Source organism: Chenopodium quinoa, unplaced genomic scaffold, assembly GCF_001683475.1.
Source record: "Chenopodium quinoa cultivar QQ74 unplaced genomic scaffold, ASM168347v1, whole genome shotgun sequence".
NCBI lineage: Eukaryota > Viridiplantae > Streptophyta > Magnoliopsida > Caryophyllales > Amaranthaceae > Chenopodium > Chenopodium quinoa.
Window position 1 is genome coordinate 820,884 of NW_018742461.1, and position 23,168 is coordinate 844,051.

A 23,168-nucleotide genomic window follows, 5' to 3' on the forward strand; every position below is an offset into this window, starting at 1 on the left:
TAATTTTTTTTTTAAAATGAGTGAGAAAATGACAAGTCGTTAATATAATAATGCGACTAAAGAACTAGTGAAAGAGTGTGTTTTATGAGCTGGTATTAATAAGTGGCGTCCTTTCCAAAACTATACCCATTTTTAGATATTTTCGAATACTACACCAGATATATGTACAAACACAAAATATAAATCTATTTGTTCATATTTATCTCACTTTATTTTATACTTCCAACTTTTTTTATTTTTTGGGAGAGTAATTTAAGAAGAAAAAAAAAAAAATGGGGGTAATGGATCATATTTCCGATTACTTTGATTGTTCTGGTCATGGTCACCGCCACCACCGCAAACAGCTTCAGGTACTTTAATCAACTTTAACTTTGTTTTTTTTTTTTTTTTTTATTTGTTAAGTGAATGTTTTGTGTATATTTGGAATCTGTATGAAAAAGTAGGGAAAAGATGTTAGTGAACAGTGATTCTGTATATACCTGGATCTTTAACTGAAGGACTGAGTTTGTTTAACTGCGTAACTGAGTTTACACTTCTCACTAGTCAGTGATATTGAATCTTATTATGTCTACTTGATTTTGAAGTTTTAAGTTATGTTTCGTACCAATACTGAAAGTCGTGAATTGGAGTTGAAACTGATAAGTTAGCTGAAATTATTCCTCGTACATATTACTCTGTATTACGGAGTAGATTACTACAGTCACTAGACATGTGATGAGTCTGATTTTTCGTTGAAACGAATTGGTTCATGATTTTATTTGTGTTACTTAATTGAGTCCACCACCAAGTTGGCGGGGTTGTAAAAATTATACAACCAGTTATATCATGTGTACGTTACAACCGAAGAAGGTGAATATACATTATTTTTGCTCAATGCTAGCTGTTTACTTGCCGTTTTTTCTATTTCTTTTAATTTAAATTTGTAATTGGTACTAAAATAGATTATTTTTTAAAAGTGGTTGCATCACTTGAGAAAATCACGTCGCACCATCATGGCATCATTGGATGTGACTGTTCAACGTTGCAATTTTCATAAGAATAGAACATTTATTTGAAACGCAACTACTGCTCTAGTTTTAATCAACGGTCAAATTAGAATCAGAGTGATTAAGAAATGGTTAGAAAATTAATTGTAAATGCAGTAGATTAGGACCAATTACAAGTTTACAGAATGCAGATTAAAACATCACAATGTTTGAACACAGATAAAATTATTATGGTTGAATAAGTGCAAATTTTTTTGGAGTTGAGTAAAATTACATGTGCAAATTATACTGGAATAGGTAAATGAACAACCTGCCTATAAATTGGTGGTATTACCACTTACCTAACATAAAAAGGTTCTATAAGCTTGTTTAAGACAAACGGAATCATAAAGGTGGTTGTTACCAATTTGAAACATAGTGGTTGTTGGCAAATAATTCTACATGTTTTTAGGTTCTAATTCTTAATTATGAGGTGTTAGAACAATGTGTGTATTATTTTTAGGAGTAGGGACTATTGACTAATCATTCTTTGTTTAATTGTAACGTATGTTCAATCAGACGGTGGAGATCAAGATTAAGATAGACTGTGAAGGATGTGAACGGAAGGTGAGGAGGGCAGTGGAAGGGATGGAAGGTGTAAACCAAGTTGACATAGAGCCCAAGCTAAGCAAGCTGACAGTAGTTGGATACGTCGAGCCTAGGAAGGTGTTAGCTCGTGTCAAGCACCGAACAGGCAAGAGGGCGGAGATGTGGCCTTATGTGCCATATGATGTAGTTGGACACCCTTACGCCGCTGGGACGTATGACAGGAAAGCACCTGCTGGGTATGTGAGAAGTTCTGAGTATAATGATCCGCGAACTAATCAGTTGTCACGTATGAGCTCTACCGAGGTGCGTTACACCACAGCATTCAGTGATGAAAACCCTGCTGCATGTTCTATCATGTGATTCTCATTAATCATTAAGGAGAAATTTTCTCAGTATATGTTATACTTCATATGTCAAAAGACTCCTTTTTCTTTAGTGGTTTGGCAATTAGGTCTATAATTGGACAAGTTTGTACTATATGTTTGTATTGGATTGGTGTCATTAAGGTTATCTTCCAATCATAAATCACAATGTTAATTAAGTATTGGAGATGCTAATTTTGAGACTTGGAGGGACTGGGTTTTTTTAATGAATATACTTTTTCTTATATTTGGAGGAAACACCAATGATGCAAACAAAGTGTTATATTGCAGTGATTCTTGTGATGATTCGATTTTATCGAGTAGTAGCTCCATTGCATACTTTCTCATTGAGTTCGATAACTTTAATCAGCAAAGGGATATTTTTAGATTAGTAGAGTTGTTTCAGGGAAATTTTTTAAAAAAACCACCCCCAAATTCACCATTTTTCTAAAAAACCACCCATTTTTTACAAAATGCCACCCCTTTAAAAATGCCATCCATTTAAAAATACCACCTACAAAGCACAAAACCAGTAGGAATGACCATCCTCTCATGTATTCCGGCCTGTTTTTCCGACCTAGGGCCCACCATATTAAAAAAAATCCCAACCCCCTTCCCCTTCAGTTCTTCTGCCATCCCACCGGAAACACACCATCCAAACTAAGCACCTTCTGGACCATCCCACCCAACCAACCACCACCCTTGTCGGCAAACCCCACCAAGCCCCTATCCCTAGCCTGCTCGCGAACACCCACCAAGCCCGAACCCTACTCACAAAATACCAGCCCCCATCGCTGTCGTAAAACCCCCACACAGCCTTGCTCTGCCATACGACCACCCCACAACCTCCCTTTCTTCTCTGCCCCCTTCGTTCTCGCTCTCGTGTTCCTTTCCTTCTAATTTGCGCCGCCCAGACCACCGCTAGCGCCACTCAATTCATATCCACCAAATCATTTCTTTTGCTCACTTTTTCTCTCCTAACACTCGCCCGCTCACTTTCTCTCTCCTGTCTTTTCGCTAGGGTTTTCTCTTTCGCATACTCCACTCTTTTTCTTCTTCCCCAATTTTCAATCAATTTTTTTTTTCTCAATTAGGGTTTTCATTAGGTTAGAGAAGTTTAAATTCTTCGTCATTCGTTCGACAATGGATTTCGGTGGTCCTCACAAAAGAGGTGAAACTTCTCTTAACGGCAATGGCGGCTTCAAGAAATCTTGTGCAGGTTTATTAAATTTCTAGATTTTATTTTTTAATTTTATTTTTATGAAGTTTTAGTGATGACTTGGAATTTAGACTTGTTTCCTGCGAGCAGGGGTGAGCGCCTGGTGGGGTTCGCCGGTAGGAGAAGTGGTTGAAGGTGGCTGGTTGGGGTGGGGTGGTCCGACAGGTGGCTGTTTTGTGTGAGGTGGTTGCAGGGGCTGAGGGTTAGGGGATATTTCTTTTATTTATTTATATTTTTTTATAAAAATTGATTTTATTTTAATGTATTTATTTTAATTTAGTTTTAGCCAATAGGATAATGACACTTGGACTCTTTAATCGAAAAACAGGTCAGAAAAAGGGATGAGTGGTGATTCCTATTGGTAAGTGGTATTTTTAAATTTCGTAAAAAATGGGTAGTATTTAAGAAAAAGGTGAATTTTGGGGGTGGTTTTTTTAAAAAATTTCCTTGTTTCAATGTATATTTTGGAAAATTAATCTGTAATTTGGTATAGTAGTCAGATTTGGATTTTGAAATAGCGGATGTTAACTTACATAATGATCTGTTACGACTTACAAAGATCATATGAAGTACATTACTTCTAATCTGATTTAATTGGTACACAATTACTTTAGTATGATGATGATTGGCAACTTTAGGATGGAAGATAGTGCTTTATTAGAATCCAATGAAAAAGGGCATCTTTGCATGTAGAGGTACCAGAATTATAGAATCTCTTTTTGAGGTCACATGAGTCCAGGACTTCAGGTATATACTACGAGTATGTTGGGAGGCTTAAGACATACAAGTTACTGCATTACAGATTTACAGTATTAGTTGTAGTCTTGTTGTCTTGTTGATGATGGGGACTATTCGTAGCATTGAGCCCAGCTTACATGGGAGCTTATGCGGTCCCGCGGTGATGATGGGTTTTACCTTGTGTATATAAAATTAATTTTTAGAATTAATTGTATGTTACCACCCTTAAAACACCCTATTTTAATTTTATTACCTACAAACGCAAATACTTAAATTTTATCAACTCATGTGAGTTATCTCAGAATTTTAAAAGGTACAGAAAAACTATTTACTATTTTAGTAAAGTTAGACATTTGTGAAATACTTAACAGTTAGGTATTAAGATTTGATGACATTAGACAAATGCTCCATACTTTGTACTATATTGAGACAAATTCAACAACATTAATTTTTTTTTATTTTTTTTTAAGAAAACAACATTTAAAATTTGATTATAGTAAATTGTGTAAAAAGTTCAAAATAAAACGATGAACTTTGAAATTTTTTCATACATCCTTGTGTAGTTGTAAATATGTAATACTTGTATACATACTTGTATATATGTAATTCTTGTATTCTTTAAACTTTGGTGGTATTTGGCCCATATTCACAATTGGGCCAAGTCATATGCCTATCTTTTTCGGCGGGAAAACCCTACTTTCCCTCCTTAATTAAACCTCTTAAACCCAGGAAAGTGCTTCCAATTTCGGCGGGAAAATCAACCAACAAATCTAGAACATACCCAGAATTTAGAGAGAGAAAAAGAGGAGAGAGAAAAATGGGTGAAGAAGATGAAGTAGAGATGACAGAAGCACAATTGAACGAAGAATTTGCAGTTTGGAAGAAGAACACTCCGATCCTTTACGATCTCGTCGTTTGTCATCCCTTGGAATGGCCATCTCTAACCGTTCAATGGCTTCCATCATCACCCCAAATCAACCCAGATTCATCTCTCGCCGTTCATCAACTTATCCTCGGGACCCACACTTCCGATGATTCCCCCAATTATCTTATGGTTGCTGATGCTCACCTTCCCTCCAACAATGGCCCCTGTTCCTCTGCTCCTAAGGTAAGAAAAGTTATGCCCACCAAGTGTTTGATGAAATGCGTGAGTGAATGTTGTTTTAATTTTATGGGTTTTTGAATTAGGTGGAGATTGTGAAGAAGTTTTGTGTTGATGGGGAGGTGAATCGAGCTGGGTTTATGCCGCAAAAGCCGAATCTTGTTGCTGCGAAAACGAGTGGTTTGGAGGTTTATGTTTTTGATGTTGCTAAGGAAGCAAACTCGAATTCGTGTGATCCTGAGGTGAGATTGAGGGGTCATGAGAAGGAAGGTTATGGGCTTTCATGGAGTCCTTTAAAAGAGGGTTATTTGTTGAGTGGTTCTTATGATTGCAAGATTTGTTTGTGGGATGTGTCTTCCATGCCTCAAAGTAAAGTTCTTGATTCCATGAATGTTTATAAGGTAATTTATGTGTTGCCTGTTTTTGTCTGAATTTTGTATCTGAGTTTTGTGATAAGAAGAAATGTGATTTATCTTTTGTTGATTACATGTTTAGGCTCATGAGAATATAGTTGAGCATGTGGCTTGGCATCCAAAGAATGAAAACTTGTTTGGTTCGGTAGGTGATGATGCAAGGCTTATGATCTGGGATTTGCGCTCTGATAAGCCCCAGCAGTCTGTTATAGCTCATGAAAAAGAGGTATTATTCCTTTTGTTCGGATTTTCTCTATGTTTAACGTGCACACGCGTACGTACACACACGCACACACAAACATAAGTGTATTTGATGCTGTGATTTTTGCTTGGTTGCAATATACCCTGCTTGCTACAAAGTAAACTTATTTATGAGCATACTTTTCAAGTTGGATGTGTAATACCGTAATGTGTGTATTATGCCTTGTCTCCAACTTCTTTTTGTGTCCTTGGAGTGCATTTTACCCATGTTTATTGTTGTTATTGGAAGCAGAGGATTATTTCAAGCATTACCTTGAAGCTTTGAGGGTATGTTGTAGCACATGTAATTGAATTAGCATGTGTATGTTAACTGCGTGTCTTATTGGCATTTGACACTAATTTTAGAGAATTTTGTCAAAAATGTTATCTGTATAGGTTTAATCTCATTTACAATTTCTGCTCATTCCCCTTCCCCCATTGCTATCCTTTGTGGAACCTTGACTTGACTATCTCAAATTTGTAAGCATTCATGGTATTTACACAACTATTTGGGAGATGTAGATCACTATTTTATTGTTGTATCATTTTGATGTGCTATAAGCTGCTTGTTTTCTCCAGGTTAATTATCTATCTTTCAACTCATTCAACGAATGGAGTGTGGCGACAGCTTCTTCTGATACCACCATCGGACTGTTTGATATTCGAAAGATAGACACGCCCTTGCATGCCTTGTCTAGTCACACGTATGAGCAAATCCCAACAGTGATTTTCATTGTTTATTGAATAGCTATGTTTGGAATTCAAATTTATGTCCTGTTTATTGACAAATTTTCAGTGAGGCTTGGGATTTTACTAATATGCATGTTATATTTATTTGCAGTGAAGAAGTTTTCCAGGTTGAATGGGATCCCAATCATGAGACCGTATTGGCATCATCTTCTGATGACAGAAGGCTAATGGTTTGGGACCTTAACAGGTACACTCTTATGTGTTTGTATTTCACCTTTTGAAACCGGTTTGTGGATTAATATGAGACTGATATACGGAAATCAACCGTAGAACTGTTCAGAAAAAGGCATAACATAATTCCAACAGTTTTAGTTGATTCCTCAAAAATTGTTTTCCCTTAAAATGTCTGATTATCAGCTGAGAATCAACCTATTTACTAGTAGTTATTATGGAATTATGGTTTACAGAGTTGGCGATGAGCAGTTGGAAGGAGAAGCACAGGACGGGCCTCCAGAACTCCTTTTCTCACACGGAGGACACAAGGCTAAAATATCAGACTTTTCTTGGAATAAAAATGAACCTTGGATGATCTCAAGTGTGGCGGACGACAACACAGTACAAATTTGGCAAATGGCTGAGAATATATACCGTGATGAGGATGATATACCAGCTGAATGAGCTCCCTTGAGCTTTTTCTGTAATCCTCAGCTTGTCTTAAACTAGTTACAACTTTTCAAAAGGATATTAATGTTTGACTGTGTTTTTCAGATAGTATTGTATCAGTCAGTGACGATGGTCACCAAGTTTAAGAGTTGTATCTCAAATCTATACAAAATAGTTTAAACTCAATGCGCTACAAGACTAAGCTCAACAGATTTACTGTATGCTACAACAAAACTCAAATTAATTAAGGAATTTTAGCTATAAATTGTATACTCCAAAAGCTCAATGAATATTTTTTCCCCGGATCATATATTCATGTGCTAGATAAACCAGATGAGAATATATTGTTCCCCTAAAATCACAGTAGTAATATTCTCTCAATTTCACACTAATATTGTAAACTTGCTTTAGGCAATAAGATTGTAATAGTTGTGGATGGGAAAAGGCAAGATAATACTGTTTGTGACATCCATTTATTTTAAGTTGTAACATGACAGGGTGGCACCTTGACATATGTATTAGCTTCGTGAAGAAGAGAGATCCGAATAACCCATGTGATGAGAAGATAGATTGAACCCAAATCTAGCAAGAAATGTCACTACTCTTTTCGAGCATCCCAAGAAGGAATGTATATTTACTACTTGTATAAGATAATGGAGGTATGGGATAGAGCCCATAGAGAGTCTTGCAGAGATCATCAAGTTTGAAAGTAGAAACTAGTGCACATGTTCACAGCAATGTATGGAAGCTGCAAACCTTGTGCCAAAATGTGATCTTCAAGCATTCAAGGTAATCGCAAAACCCACAGATCACAGAAAGATGAAAATCTTGGAGCTTCTTGATAGATTATAAGTTCTAATCTCAAGTTAAACAAACATATTATTCACGGAAGACATAAAGATATTATCAAAAGAAGAAAAAAAAAACAGAACGAACCAGCAACTACAAGTCCTAAGCAAAGTATGTTCTAAGATTACAAAAAGGTTGGATAAACAACTCCACTAAACAAAAGAACATAGTACAGAAGATAGATCCACATGAACAGAACAGAAGAGGATAATCAGAAAACAAGAGGAGCAAAATATATGTCCCGACTTCACATCTCCTTGGCATCAACAGTAACCAAGTAGCTTGCAAGTGCTGCATGGTTAGCTGTACAATAAACAAAGCAGTCCACAGTTAGACTCTACAAAAATCATGATTTATAAGTCAATAGTAGACAGCAGCAAACAATGCCATTATAATTCTATTGCAAAAAACAATTAACATGATAAAATACATGGTACCCTCATAAAAAGCATGAAAATAATCCTGCAAGCAGCAATCCAAAGAATATTATAACTCCAGTTGTCAATACATGCTTCCGAACCAAGTGAGAACACATACAATAGTAATACAATCATCTCAGTGGATAGCAATCATAGCATCAAGGTAATATCAGTAATCACTGTTCAGCCACCCTTCATTCCACACCCCACATTTAAAGGCTATTAATCCTAAGTTCTAAACTAAACACAGGAGCAACATGTATTCAGAAGTAAAACCAACAACCTTACAGAGTTACAGGATAAGTGGAGAGAAAAATGTGTAAGATATATCATACATAATATAAGCAACCAAGAATAAACTGCTTTAGTTCTCTGTATTATTTATCAGTTTTCAATGTACGTGCTTCTACTGAAGTCTATTAACTCCATACAAATGGTGACCATATGTTAACACCAACTTAACAAGAATGAGAACAAGCCAAAAAAAAACATACTTCCTTCATCCAGAATTAACAATCAGATACCCTATTTTGGGAATTCGCTCACGTTTACTAGAAAAGGAGAAGAGTATGATCAGTTTCCCAAACATACACCCACATAAAAGGAGTAATGGAGAGAATATGAAAAGAAGATAGCTAATATTCAGAACATTTTAAGGAAATCATGATGAACGACAGGAGCAATATAACGATTAATTCGGGACAATAAAAATGTCAAAAGTTACTTAGATCACTGAAAGCTGAAACAAGTACATGGAAGAGAGAGAGTAGGAAAACCGTGAGATCGTTGGTCGTCCTTTTATGTTAAAAGAAAACAATGTACAAATGACCAAAAAATTGTTTGTCATGCCTGTAACCCTTGTCTATGCTCCATAGCTCTTAAGCCATCAATAAGAGACATGTCACTAGCTCCTCATTTAGAATTTCTAAACAAAAAGCATATTCCTAAAATCCATCACGAGTCCAATAAGTTCATCATATCCACTTGTTAAGCCCTCCTTGCTTAAGCCATCCAATCATCAAACCCAACACTACAGTTTGCTACTTCAAACCCAATTTCCCTGGCTGCACTAGTGTCAAACCTATATGGCTATACGGCCATCTCCAACAGACCAATACTTCATTCATGCACAATAGCATCAAAGTATGATCCCTCAATATATCCAGAAATTGACTCATATCCCACTAATTTTCAGCATATTGGACACACTTCTCTGCCAAGAGCTTGGTATAAGAAATCATAAAATATACTTGTGTGTCACAAGATAAATCATACATTCATACTTACTAAATCGCAGAGGAAGGTCAACCTCAAATATGTGTATGAAGAGTACAACATGATTTAATTGCATATCAATGTAATGATCCAATGACCAATTACAAGTGAAAATGGATAGACTGAGAGCAGAGATTAGAAGCAAGAAAATAGTGGAGAGGGTGGAGAGAACAAATTTGTTAAGAAAAAGAGGAGAGGAAATCCTGTTTGAATATTTTTCTATGCCCCCCCCCCCCCCCCACACACACACAAATCCCCCAACCTCAGTTGGTAGTTTGGTACATGCCATTATGCCAAGTCAACACACACTTACAACAACAATTCTTGTATTTGAATATTATTTCATCCTATCGACATCATTAAGCTGCATTTCAAGATAGTTTATTCTAATGGCAACTTTCACACATTAACCATTTCAAACCATTAAATCAGCAGCAGCACAACTATTACATTGCACTTTTGCAGAATTCTACACAAAGCATCACAATTTACACAAAGCACAGTATCAAACATAACAAAAGAGGGCAAACATAACAAAACTCAGGTCAACCAAATCTGATGATGTCACTATATATTGGTCAATATGATACAAATAAATGTACTTCAATTAGACAAACATCATTGTGCAAAGAGGAAACACTCGCCTCAAAACAACACCAGTACATGTACATAATCTATTATCCTCTTACGGCTGATCATACATACGAGATGCAGAAGTCAAGATGACAATAAGAACACTGGAAACCCAAGCCATGAATTCATGAAATTAACAATTTCACGGGACATATTAATAACATAATTAAAGATATTAAAAGCATGATAAAATTAAACCAAGACTTTGCTTACAGCTTGATTCAAGCAAAGAACTTATCAATCCAATAAGAAACAAATAGAAAAAAAAAATGAGCTAATCACCTTTTTCTCCTAGCATTACCAGATGAACCACCAGTGGATGTTATATTTGTTGTGCCACAACTTAAAAGGTCCTTTGGTGCAGATCCTAGGCTAGCCATGCAATTCTCATACTCACACTGAGCATCTATGTTTGCCCCTTCCCCAGCTTTTCCATCGACACCGGGATGGAGACAATAAATTTGATCACCACACTGAGCATTGCACGGAATCATGTAAGAACCAGGAAAGTTATTATTGTTGGCAATATTCTGATACATATCCCCACTCTTGACTGGCCTTTGATATGGAAAAGAGCCGATTTCCCCTTCAATTCTTCCCCTAATGTCAACAAGCAGACACTTAAGCCTGGCAATCTCAGCTTCCAATGCAGCCTGACCCTGTAACCTCTTTAGCAATTGCTGGTTCAAAGCCCTCAATTTCACAACCTCATCCTCCAATGAGGCTGCATGTGCTTTCTTCTTTTGCCGATACTTGCGAACAGCTTCTCTATTACCCCCTCTCTCCCTCCCACGTTTCCTAGATTTCTGTTCCCCGGATTCAGCAGAATCATCATTGTTCCCACTTTTCTCTTCACTGGAAGGGGGTAAGATTTTTGTGTGCACATGAAAACACGTGTGCGTATGAGATAAATCAGGCCCGGGGGGATTACAAGTGTGGGTATGAGTACAAGCGTGAGTATCCCTCAGTAGTTCGTCAAAGAAACTATCCATTGATCCACTACTGGGAATCTCGCCAATGTTTGCACTAGAAAGGAGCTCTTGGTTTGAAAATTCAAGCTCTCCATCATCCATTAAAGGAACTCGATTGCTATTACTACTGTTATTGTTGTTGCAGTTAATCTGGTTGTTACCTTCCATCATTGCCAAAATTCACCCTAGAAAAAGCCCAAATTGTAAAAATTCATTTCAACCCAGATAAAATTTCCCCACCAAGTATCCAAATTGAGCAAAAATTCGCAGAAATTAATCAATATTACTCGAAACCCTAAAACCAAATTACCACAACTAATCATTCAATGATCGCAAATTCAACTGACACCCAATTAAATTAACCCAATTTAAAGACATAGTACATTGAAAAAACACACATATACAAATCAATTCCCCAAAAAAGCGCGTAAATTTACTTAAACCTAACCACGAATTGCACCAAAACAGCACTATCAACCAAAATTAAAACAAACCCAGAAACAAAAATCATAAATCATACAGTAAAATTACAATAAAACGCAAAATTAAACAACAATTCTTACCGACAATCAGGCAAGGAATCCCACCACTTCTGAGTAAAATGAACAATCTTGACCCTAAAAGAAAACTGAATTGAAATAAAAAATTGAATGCTAACGACCGAATGAGAGGAGAGAGACAGATAGGAGTATCGCCGATGAGAAAAGGGGGCGAAAATAACCCTAGAAGAGGAGAGAGAAAGTAATAAGGTAGTTTAAACAAAAATGGCAAGAAAATTGAGTGGAGGGGGCATAAGTGAGGACATAGCCAAGCCAAATAGTTTGACGAGGCAATCGCAGAATCTCTCACCTCTGGTTTTTCATTGAAAAATCACTTCAACACCCTTTTTCCTCAGAATTTGTACTTAATTCAAGGGCTTCTTTGCAAATTTTTCATTAAATTTTTAGAATCTAATCATTGGATAAATTTCTACTCATCATCTTGTTTACTCGTTCACATTAGTCGCCTTTTGTTTTCTTTTATATCATTAACTTTTAAATATATATATAATTCGATAACTTATGCTTTTAGTTTAAAGAGCGCTTTCACTCAATAATTTTATAGTATTTGAAAAAAAATTGGTTATTTGTGTTATTGGTTCAGATTAAAGTAGCGACATTCAAATCTGAATACTTCTATTTGAAGTAACAACTCAACACCTGAATAAGAAACAAACAGTTATATTTTAAAAATTCTACGAAAGGAGTATTAAACATTTATTCATGTACTAGCTTTTCAGTGTAAATCATTTTAAAAAAAAAGTTCTCCTTGAATCGGTGACATGGACTATAAATTGAAAATTCATAAGAGTGCAACTCTCCCCACACATTATTAAGAAAAACATTATACTTTGATATTTTAAATTTTAATTAAATGTGAATCTAACAAATTTCATATAATTTTTTTTCATATATTGGTGAAACTTTTTATATATGATTTTTTAATAAAGTTTGACCAAGATTGATTTTGGATGATGAAGTATGTTTTTAGGTTTGAGATGTGGATAATGAGCCACCTTAGCTAGTTTATATTTAATTCATGAGTGATTCATTTGGATTTTGAATTAGATGAGGTCATGCATGAGTTTATTGACAATTGGCATTGTGACGTGATATGAACAATATAAAACTTCTAGGGAATTCATAATACTAGTATTACTTATAATTATGAATATGGAATATGACATAATATTATATAATTGAAAAAATCAATCAAAAAATGACATAGAGAGGATACTCATTTTTTATATATTGATGCACATGTATTAAAAAAAAAAATAGGAAGCAATAATTTGATATTATATTGATGCTTGATCTAAATTATACATACTACACTTATCACTACTAGTACAACTTACACATTTCACGTCCAAAAAATTAGGCAATCCGTACGCATTATTCTTCCCTATTTTCCCAATGGAAAAGGATGCAAAAAAGACTTTATAATAAATGGAATATTTAGATCAGAATAAATCCAACCTGATAGGCTATCAAATGTAAAACTTATTTTTTATCTGTTTAATTTATTTAATTTACGCTTAGTCTTGTTTACTTATTTATTAAAGGAATCTCAACATGAAAATATACCGAACTTATAAAAATGGATTTGCTTTGGACCACTTAATAAACCCCAAAAAATAATGTATTTTCATGCTAAGTCCTAATCTCACAAGACTAGTCTCAACTTTTATTTATTATTATAAATTTATAAAATTAATAATTGAATAATGGATTTACATATTAATACGCGGCAAGTTGAGAGTAGAGGTTTTTGTTGTTTTATGCTCTGATTATATTCATATTATAAACTAAGAGATTCATTATTCTTTCTATTTTTTTATTTTTGGTATCAATACAACAGATTCATGATATAAAATGTTCAGGTTGCAAGAGCTTTGGCTTTTCAAGAATTTGATTGGCCAAGTTGTTAGAAAGAGTATGGACGAAAAATGTTTTACCTATAAAAATTAGAATAATTTGTCTCGTTTGACTTTAACACCATATAATCTTTTTATTTTCTTTCTTTAATATTATAGCAATTTTAGATGTGAAAATAAGTAAATTAGCTAAGTATAAGTCTACTCTTTTTGTTTTTTGATTGATTAATACGAATTATTAGAGACGTGGTGTTTCTTTAATTTTTTTTTTTCTATATCGAGTAGATGTGTAGAGTACGTAGAGAGAAAGGTGTAACAAATGAGAAATTATGATTGCAATACAAAGAATATAGTGATTGTCATTTTGTTTTAATTTTAATTTCATAAATATTGGACTTAACTTTAGCATAATTACTCCCATTTCAAATTACCTCTAATCTTGATAAAGTCCAATACATTTTAATGTGTAATTATTCGATGTACAATAATAATCCAGTAACTTATAATAAGTTCAACATCTTCTGTTGACATTCATACTCATAGTCATAGATGCTCCTAAAAGTAAAATTTGCGGAAGAACGTACGTGCATCTTCTGTTGGTCGAAATTATTTATATTCGTTTGGAATAAATACTCCAACTTATTTTTAACTTTTATCATTATGAGAAGAAGATGCATGTAACACTTTTGGCACAATAGACGGACTCCTTTATTTTGAATGAATGGATGGACAGCCTTACATTCTACTCTATTTTTTTCAATGGTCTATATTACTTGGGTGAGCTTGAGTGAAAGTGTCTTTATGACATGTGTCAAATGATAGGCCTATTGGAATACTCCTAATTTTTTTTATATTAATTTTGTTGTTTTTTCACAATTCATAAATGTCAATGAAATATGTATCTGAATAAAAAGGTACGATCTCCAATCCTTAAAAATTGTCCTAATTTTGATTCTTTATACTATGTGAATATCATAGGAAATGAAATCCATCTCTTAGAATAAATACAAATATATATGAAAAAGCACGTACACTTTCTTGATTTCATATTTACTTATAGAAGAACACTTTAACAACATTTGGAGGATAGATTTGAGGGTGTAACAATCAAATTAATCAAATAACTTTAACATCGATTGCATATAATTTCCATCTTACTTGTGCTTCACTCATTTTGATTAATTTGCTTTTGCACACCTCAATTTTCTTTTTTAAAATACTTGCCAACTGCTTATTTTTAATTTTGTTTCACTTGTCTCAATATATAGTTTCAAAATATCTGTATCTAAAAAAAACAAAAAAGTTTCAAAATATCAACTTTTAAATGATTTTACTACTATACTGATGATAATATACGAGTGAAAATTTTAAAAAGAAAAAAAAAAAAAAATACATTTGGTTTACAATGCAAGCTATCAACTCAGCCAATTGGACTAGACTCACTAGAGGGTCCAGATTGCACATGGCCCTTTTAAATAAAGATCTTGAATGCCGCCGGATTGGGCCCATATTTATTACTCCTACGTTAATAATATCAAGCTGATTTGCAAAAACCAATTACTCCGTACAAACTTTTAGTGATTGGATCCTAGTCTCTAACAATTTTCATCATAATATAACTGGTAAGTACTCACAATTACATGCTTAAATACTTCTTAATTTCCCACATGTGAGTATTACGTGTTAATTTAGAAGTAAACACTGAGAGAAAAATATTTTCATACGTCTCCATAAAACTAATACGAAGTACTCCACATCAATTTACGATGAATCAGAGTATGGATAATAACATAGATATCTATGTAATGTACCGCCCTGTATCTTCAGTATAAGAAATTGGCCTAAACTTAAATATATTGGAATAGATCGAAACAAATCAAGCATAAGCCAAAACATAGGTATCTACTCTAGTCAAGCCACATCTCCATAAAAGTATGGACAATAACAAAGGTATCTACTCTAGTCAAGCCACACCCTAAAACGGTAGCTCAAATCCGGTTCGAGTCAGGCTAGCTTAGCTCATACTCAACCAACTCGATCTACGTGACTACCTCCAAGTCCCGATAATTCTTCAATTAAAACCATACCAATCAATTTAAGACTGAACTTATAGTCAAGCTTTTTCAGTTTTACTAGAGGATGAATAATACACTTTGCATTATTGCATACAAAAAGTAAAAGCTGCATTAGGGTCATAATGAATAATTGCAACATTGAGAACAAGAAGCTAACTCGCCAAAAATGCTTTTAATTGCCTCGAATCTCAATAATATGCACTCATGCATGCATATATATAGTGTACATTTATCCAAACCACCACATAAAACAAGGGGGTGCAAATTTAGACTTATAATTTCCTCAAAACTATACAAAGGAAAATGCTAAGGTAAGGATAATTACAAATGTGGGAAGGGGGATCAACGTGCTAATCGAAACTCGAGGATCTCCTGCATCTTCCAGTTAAGAAATCCCCTAGAGTATGAGGACTGTTGCTCCGGTCACCACTACTGCACGACGTGCGATCATCTTCTAAGTCGAGGAGTGCAAGACTTAAGTGCGATTTCTTAGCACTCGAGTTTGGGTAAAGCTCTTCTTCATTACCATCAAAGTGTTCTTCTTCTTCTTCTTCATCATATACATGGGACTTTGCCCACGTATCCATAGTTTCCTCTCCTTTTAGAAGTTTTAGTATCTGAGAAAATTCAAAAGACATGTCATGCTTTTTCTGCAATGATATAGTTGGTCAAGCAAACCACGTGAATTAAATATTAAATATTTTAACAACTGATTGTCAAACAAGACCATAGTTTTTAAAGGGTGTTACTAAGACATTACAATTAGTAGCTTTTTAAAGCAACAAATTTTACACTCCAAACTCTGTCTTTCCCAATAAAGACGCAGTTGATTTACAACTTAAATTACTATGCAATCATACGCATATTGTTTAAACTATTCAATTTTACCACTAAAGGCAATTATGTGGATTATTAACAACATTTAGCCAAAAACTTTTAACACAACCTTGGAATAGAAATCTGAATAATGTACGATAAATGACTACGAAAAATTACTTTTAATCCAAAATTACTGCTTGATCCAAAACCGAGATTCAAATATAAAGTATTCAACTTAAAACCGAATTGACTACACTTTGGTAAGGGGAGAGTAATATTCCATTTCGGGGTCCATCAAGCAAACATACCTGGTCCATATTAGGACGAAGCCTAGTTGCCCTTGTCAAGCAAAGTTTAGCTGCTAGGACCATTCTTTGCATTTGGCCCTCATCAACGCTCCCTTCCAAACTAGGGTCTAGAATTCCTTTTATTAGCTTCCCACTCTGTAGCCTTGGTTTTGCCTGAAATTCATCAAATCCATTCCAAGATTTTACATGTCAAAATCTCAATAAACTAAATGACACATAACCTAAAAAAGTCGAATTTCTTTTGATTAGTGTAAAAGCTAAACAGTTACACGTATTTTTTAATACGAGGAATTACTTACCCACATGACCAAGCTCTCTTGGCCTTTGGAAGAATTAATGGGTTTTCTTCTGGTGAGTAATTCAAGAAGCACCACCCCAAATGAGTAGACGTCTAACTTGTCGGTGACCTTACCATACATGAAATATTCGGGTGCTAGATATCCAAATGTGCCCACCACATCAGTGTAGGTCTCAACACTTTTTGCATTTGGACCCCATATTGCAAGCCCAAAATCAGACAACTACAGCCAAAATCAATCAAAAGATATCACATTAGAGTACTATTATTGGCCAAAATCATCTTTATTGTAATAAATAATGTTTCAAAAGTTTAAATTGTTACATTGCATGCACCATAGAAAAAGAAGTAGGGGTGATAACAATTTTCTTTATTGAGGTCTTGTCCTCTTCGATCGATATTTATTATATTGAACTGATTGTTACAGGTCAATTATAGATTTTTGCGGATTAAAACTGATTATTTTTATATTACGTATGTAAAATGAAGAAAACATGATTTAAGTCGTTCTTTATTCATATCGTTATGAGAGGGTAGGTATACCTGAGGTTCAAAGTTGGCTGACAAAAGAATATTGGAAGTTTTGACATCTCTATGAATAACAGGCCTTGGACATCCTTGGTGCAAATAAACAAGGGCTTCTGCTATCCCAACTGCTACTGTAAACCTTGCATCCCATGACAGCAAAGATTTTTCTTTGTTTTCAGCTGTTACAATTTACAAACACAAATCACACATAAAATCTTAATTCCCATTTACTCAATAAAATCAATCAAAGGAAAATTTAAGCAGAATTAGGAGTTGGAGTTTTACCATGCAAGTTGTCCTCTAAGCTGCCCTTGGACATGAACTCATAGACAGAGATTAGCTCGCTGTTGTCAACACAAACACCGAGCAATGTTGTAATGTTTTTGTGGCGCATTGTGGACATTATATTGACTTCTTGAGAGAAATCCTTCCATGCTTGTTTCGACGATTTTAGTACCTTTACAGCCACTTCTTTACCATCAAGAAAAGTTCCCTTGTAAACTTGGCTGCATCCTCCTTTACCTATTAAGTTCTCTGCATACACAAACAGTTTTAATCAGTGCGACAGGTTTGTAAAAATCAGGTGAAGTGAACAGAGCCTTATACCATCAACACGAAATAAAAAAGAGATTAATTGTAATAACCTGCAGAGAAATTAGATGTCGCGTGTCTCAAAACCTCGTAACTAAACCAAGTGAACTCCAAAAAATTCAATTCAAATGGAAGCCCGGGTTCCTGATCAAGGAACTCACTCCAAAGTGACTGACTGCTCTTGCTACTAAAGGCGCCATTACTTGCATTATCGTTTTCCCTCCCTAAGGGACTCTCGGACTTGGTAGAACACGAGTCTACATTACTACTACCACAGCTTTGAGGAGTATCAGGAGGTGAACGATCAGGGAAGTTCATCACCCATTGAACTACCGACATTTTCCTCGAGTCTAAAGCCTTCTGAGTTGGAAGGCTAGACCTTCGTAGCAAAGGCCAACCGGGTTTTTGCTCCGTTACATCCTCCTTGTTAAAACTAACTGTTCTTTGAGGAATTTTTTTACTGTCAATACAAACATTTTTAGGAGTTTCAACTTCTGCAAGCTCTTCACAACTGATATCTGTTGTTGATTCAGATTCTGAGTTCTGACAGTTCAGTTTTGAGCTATTAGAATCCACTTCTGATACTTCTGAATCTCCAAACTCAGACTGATTTCCATTCGATTTTCTGGCTTTATGGAAGCTCGGCCTCGGATCTTCTTGAAGTCCTAGCATAAATTTCATACAAAATTCAACAATTTAGCATACAGTAATAACAACCAAATAAAAAAAAAAAAAATCAAAAATTATTTATAAATAGATTAAAAATTAACCTTGTATTATATGATCATCATTGGAGAGTCTTTGAAATAAAACTTTGCCATTATGAACAGTGAAGATTTCAGTGCTTAAAGGCAATTGTTTTGCACAATATTTTGCAGTTGACATTCTACCCCTGAAATTAATTTACTGTTCACAGTAATCAGATAGAACCAATGGCATATATAATTTAAATACAGAAGTTACTTATTCATATTTATATGTTTTTATTAAATTAGTCAAAATTTCTTACCCAATAGAACCAGGTTTTGTTATTCCAACAATTACAGCAGCAGCCACACACCCTTTTGCTTCACTTACTAGACTTTTTCTTATTGATTTTCCTGTTAATATCTTTCCACTTATCTTTACCTGAAATTTATTAACATAAAATTTAATTCATTAAATAAAAAATAAAAAAAATCCTATATATAGAAAAAAAATTAATAAAAAACAGAGGAAAGTTACCTTCTTGATATCACATAAATTCTTGAAAATATTTAGATAATCATCCAGCTGTTTCTTCTCCTTTGCTACATCATCTACAACATAGAGTATATTTCATGATAATTTGACAATAATCCTTTTTGAAAAATTAATTTTTTTTTTTTAATAGTGTACCTGAGTTTCTGCAAACATGAAGAACAACAACATGATCAAGAGGCTCAGCAACCTTAACAATGGCCCAACCAAGAAGCTCTTTGCTTTCGGTATCGAATCGAATTCCAACCAATACGTTTCTGGTTTTATCAATCCCCATTTCTTCTTTCTCAATCCTCATTTTTTGAAAATATATTTTTGCTTGGACTTCTGGTTGGGAAAAAAAATTTCTTTTCACCTTATAAAAGTATAAATTCTTCAAATGTTGATCATCTTTATCTGAAGAAAATTGAGCTCCAAAAGCAGAGCACCCTGATAAATTTAAAGAACTCTAATAAGAATTATTATACCCTACTTTTTAATTAGATAACAAAAAAGGGGCCTCCTTAGATTAGGTAATAATAATAATAATACTATGTGTGGTCAATTAAAAGAAAATAACAAAACATTAGGGGACAAAATATATTAACCTAAAACTCGTAAACAATGAAAACAATTTGAATCGATTGTAATTGTAATAATAATAATAATAATAATAATAATAGTAATAATAAAGCGTATATTCAAAATCACAAATCAGATTCTACACGCGAAAGAAAACATGGTGTGTTTTATTTAAATGAAGAGAATGTACCGCCAAATACTCAATTGTGGATGAACTCCAACCACTTTTGCCACTAGAATTCGGACCCATTATGTACACCATCACTTTATTATAAGATGTTGAAAAAGATGGCTTATTATATGATGATGATATCATTAAATTATATATAATAAAATAATTAATATTGCTAGTTAAGTGTTAAAATGAAAAAATGGGGAAAAATCGTCGGTAACGAAGAGGAGGAAAGACGAAAGAAACGGGCTAAAAGGTGGCGGGAAACCCATGATATCCGGTCACTGAGTACAGAAAACACATGACAATTAAAACTGATACCGGCTATTACGGGTTGACACCCGATTTTTAAGAGTGAATTAAATTATGTAATTAGTAAAGAAAAAATTAAAATTAACAGTGGGTTATCGGGAATTGAGAGAGAACAGGAAATCCATGGAACATGCCTTACGTAAAGGAGGGACCCTCAGTAAAATTAGGAAAAATAATTTTGAGTTTTGACCCCCTTTTTAATAGGAGTTTTATTATTGATGAAGAATCTTAGGTGAAAGTTTGTTGACATTCAAATTTTTATTCAAATCGCATCTTATTTAGATGAGGTGTATGTATTTGTATTTCTTATATTCCCCCTTTGAATTCAAAATAGAATACTTCTTAATTTCTTATTAATGAATGAAATACTTTATAGTTGTGGAATTGTAGACATAATTTCATTAGGTACAGGTGCAAAATCAATCAATTTATAATTCTTATGTTTTTCTTCTATGAATTACTTAGATACTTGTATAAGATATGCGTGTACGTAGTAGTGATAGAACCGTTCGTGCATTTCAACTCTCAAAGGTACATCTATTTGTAAATTTTTTTGAACCTCTTTAGCCTTCATAATTGTTTCGTAGCAATACCTGTTAATTACTACATACCTATGATATGTTCGATTGCAAATTTCTTGTATGAAGATAATATGATGCGTAATGAAGTAAGGTCATCTATTTGGGGCTATGATATATTTAAGCGCATAATTCCATTCAAACTCAAGTAAAATTATGATGTTGACCAGCGGATTAGTAAAAGTTTGGCTCCTTAAAATGTGATTGAAAATTAAAAAGAAGAATAAGATCATTATCTTTATTAGTCAAATTGTCTGCTACTCTGCAGTCGCAAACAACAAGTAATGAGTCATGCATGGTGCGCAACCTTTATCTCCCAATTGCATCATTTTGGAAGTGGCTTATCTTCCAAATGAGTGCACCTAACATTGTACATTTTTACAGAACTAATTTGCTTTCTTGACCAAAATTATCTCTTTAATTGCGTCATTATCCATCCAAAACTTTGTAAATATCTTGGCTGACGCAAAATTTATCTTTTGTGAGTAGGATTTTTTGAGGACTACGTAATTCTTAGCATGCTATGAGTACAACTATACAAGTAAAACAAGGTTAATGAGATCATGCCATTCTATGAATTTTATCAATGTAAGACTCATATAAGATTAAAGAATCGGGTTATTGGTGTTAAATTATTATTGTATATAACATTAGAGACATAAATATGTTACAAAGTAAAATTATTAGAAATAGAAGAATGTACAAAGTATAAAAATGAGGAAAATGATATACACAGTTTTAAGAGTTGGATATAAAATACCAAAATTGAATTAATCATGCTAAATTACAATTAACAAGTAATTTTATCATGCATTTCCAAATCGATCAAGAATAGAATGCCTTTTCTTTTATTGCCCACAATAATTAGACAAATTAGTGTGGAATCCTACATCAGTAACGTAGTTGAGTACCCGCCACTTTTGTTAGTTGGTTGCAAAACAAAATGCTTTTCCCGCATTTATGTAAACTTTTTGAAATTGGTGTCCTTAAAATTCAAGGTCATGTGGAAGTACTAATCTCATCTTCAATTAAGCTCTCTTTTCTATACTTAACACTTTGATAAGCACGTGACCACATTTACATCTTAATTATTACAGCATTCATGACAACCATAATCAACCTGAGCCCTGAATTCCTGATTGCTGCTATGTTGAAGCTTCATTCTCCCCTCCTCCCGGTTTTCCCGACAAATAAAAAGCGTTACTTTATATAGTCGTAAATTCTATCATACACACACGGTTAAACAATAAAAAAAACTTACACTAAGTGCAATGACTTCTCTCACACTGATTAAGATGATCGGAGGAACACATAATATCTAGTGGACTATTTTACGTATTATTCTGACATAATAGATCGACGCATGTTGTGAAGTTGTCCCCCATTTGGCACCATGCAATGAGTGAACTGAAATAATAACACATTTTTTAACATACCACAATATGTAAATGTTTTGATTACAATTTACAAACAATGAGATTCGATAAAACTAATAGGAGACGAGGTTTAATTAAGTAAGCAATGGAATATATTGGTAAAATTAAAATAGTCTTTGAATTGATTAGCGGCGGGCAATCCCGTCAAATATGCGAAGTAAATATTAAGGGAATGGAACAAGTGGCTATTATAGTAATTTTTTACGGAATGAGTTAATATCTTCCCACATATAGTAGTTAGACATTGTCGGCAGCATGCAGGGAATTAAGGATGTATCATCAAATTAAACTATGTGATTTTCGTTCATGATAGTCTATAATTCTTAAACTACGGAGTAGATCTATGTGTAGAGTATAGACTATATATAAATAAAGATAAACTTATATACAAGTATCAATTAGTTATATCGGTCATATGAATAAGAGGCTACATTCGAATTAGTCTTAATACTAGAAACTATTTTTTTTTTTTTTTTGAGGTGAAATTTTACCATAGCAAGTTAGGTTGACCTATGGGAAAAACACAAATTTGAGATGAGTCGTCTCCTTAATATACAAAAAAGAGTTATTATGTAGATTAGATATTGAATTACTACGAAAAAGGATGCATGTGGATTTTAGTCAATGATTAACTTATCTTTGACTTAATAGTTGAATTGTAATTTCTTATTCTTACTACCCCCCTAA

The 23,168-nt window shown here is 34.0% G+C and overlaps 4 protein-coding genes across 7 annotated transcripts; 2 read left to right on the forward strand and 2 right to left on the reverse strand.

Moving 5' to 3' along the window:
* Positions 1 to 2,194, forward strand: LOC110718527 (heavy metal-associated isoprenylated plant protein 26-like). The gene is made up of 2 exons (XM_021897370.1): positions 1 to 350; positions 1,545 to 2,194. Exons 1-2 carry the CDS (start codon positions 273 to 275, stop codon positions 1,932 to 1,934), a joined length of 468 nt encoding a protein of 155 aa, XP_021753062.1. The 5' UTR covers positions 1 to 272; the 3' UTR covers positions 1,935 to 2,194.
* A 2,269-nt stretch (positions 2,195 to 4,463) lies between these two features.
* On the forward strand, positions 4,464 to 7,273 carry LOC110718525 (WD-40 repeat-containing protein MSI2-like). Its single transcript, XM_021897369.1, has 6 exons — positions 4,464 to 5,001; positions 5,082 to 5,396; positions 5,491 to 5,634; positions 6,228 to 6,352; positions 6,490 to 6,585; positions 6,806 to 7,273. Exons 1-6 carry the CDS (start codon positions 4,711 to 4,713, stop codon positions 7,014 to 7,016), a joined length of 1,182 nt encoding a protein of 393 aa, XP_021753061.1. The 5' UTR covers positions 4,464 to 4,710; the 3' UTR covers positions 7,017 to 7,273.
* Positions 7,274 to 7,810: 537 nt separating this feature from the next.
* Positions 7,811 to 12,137, reverse strand: LOC110718528 (basic leucine zipper 23-like). 2 transcript variants are annotated; one of them, XM_021897371.1, is made up of 3 exons: positions 11,712 to 12,137; positions 10,479 to 11,333; positions 7,811 to 8,153 (listed from the first exon to the last, which is right to left on the reverse strand). In XM_021897371.1, exons 2-3 carry the CDS (start codon positions 11,317 to 11,319, stop codon positions 8,098 to 8,100), a joined length of 897 nt encoding a protein of 298 aa, XP_021753063.1. In that variant the 5' UTR covers positions 11,320 to 11,333; positions 11,712 to 12,137; the 3' UTR covers positions 7,811 to 8,097. The 2 variants fall into 2 exon arrangements, with proteins under 2 accessions (XP_021753063.1, XP_021753064.1); XM_021897372.1 differs by having other exon boundaries at positions 10,460 to 11,333; positions 11,712 to 12,134.
* Positions 12,138 to 15,777: 3,640 nt separating this feature from the next.
* On the reverse strand, positions 15,778 to 20,240 carry LOC110718529 (probable receptor-like protein kinase At5g18500). 3 transcript variants are annotated; one of them, XM_021897374.1, is made up of 11 exons: positions 20,174 to 20,240; positions 19,561 to 19,851; positions 19,408 to 19,481; positions 19,193 to 19,311; positions 18,954 to 19,075; positions 18,237 to 18,848; positions 17,878 to 18,126; positions 17,608 to 17,771; positions 17,066 to 17,287; positions 16,767 to 16,919; positions 15,990 to 16,256 (listed from the first exon to the last, which is right to left on the reverse strand). In XM_021897374.1, exons 2-11 carry the CDS (start codon positions 19,718 to 19,720, stop codon positions 15,990 to 15,992), a joined length of 2,142 nt encoding a protein of 713 aa, XP_021753066.1. In that variant the 5' UTR covers positions 19,721 to 19,851; positions 20,174 to 20,240. The 3 variants fall into 3 exon arrangements, with proteins under 3 accessions (XP_021753067.1, XP_021753066.1, XP_021753068.1); XM_021897375.1 differs by lacking the exon at positions 20,174 to 20,240 and having other exon boundaries at positions 15,778 to 16,256; positions 19,561 to 20,011; XM_021897376.1 differs by lacking the exons at positions 19,408 to 19,481; positions 19,561 to 19,851; positions 20,174 to 20,240 and having other exon boundaries at positions 18,954 to 19,089.
* Positions 20,241 to 23,168: the final 2,928 nt, after the last annotated feature.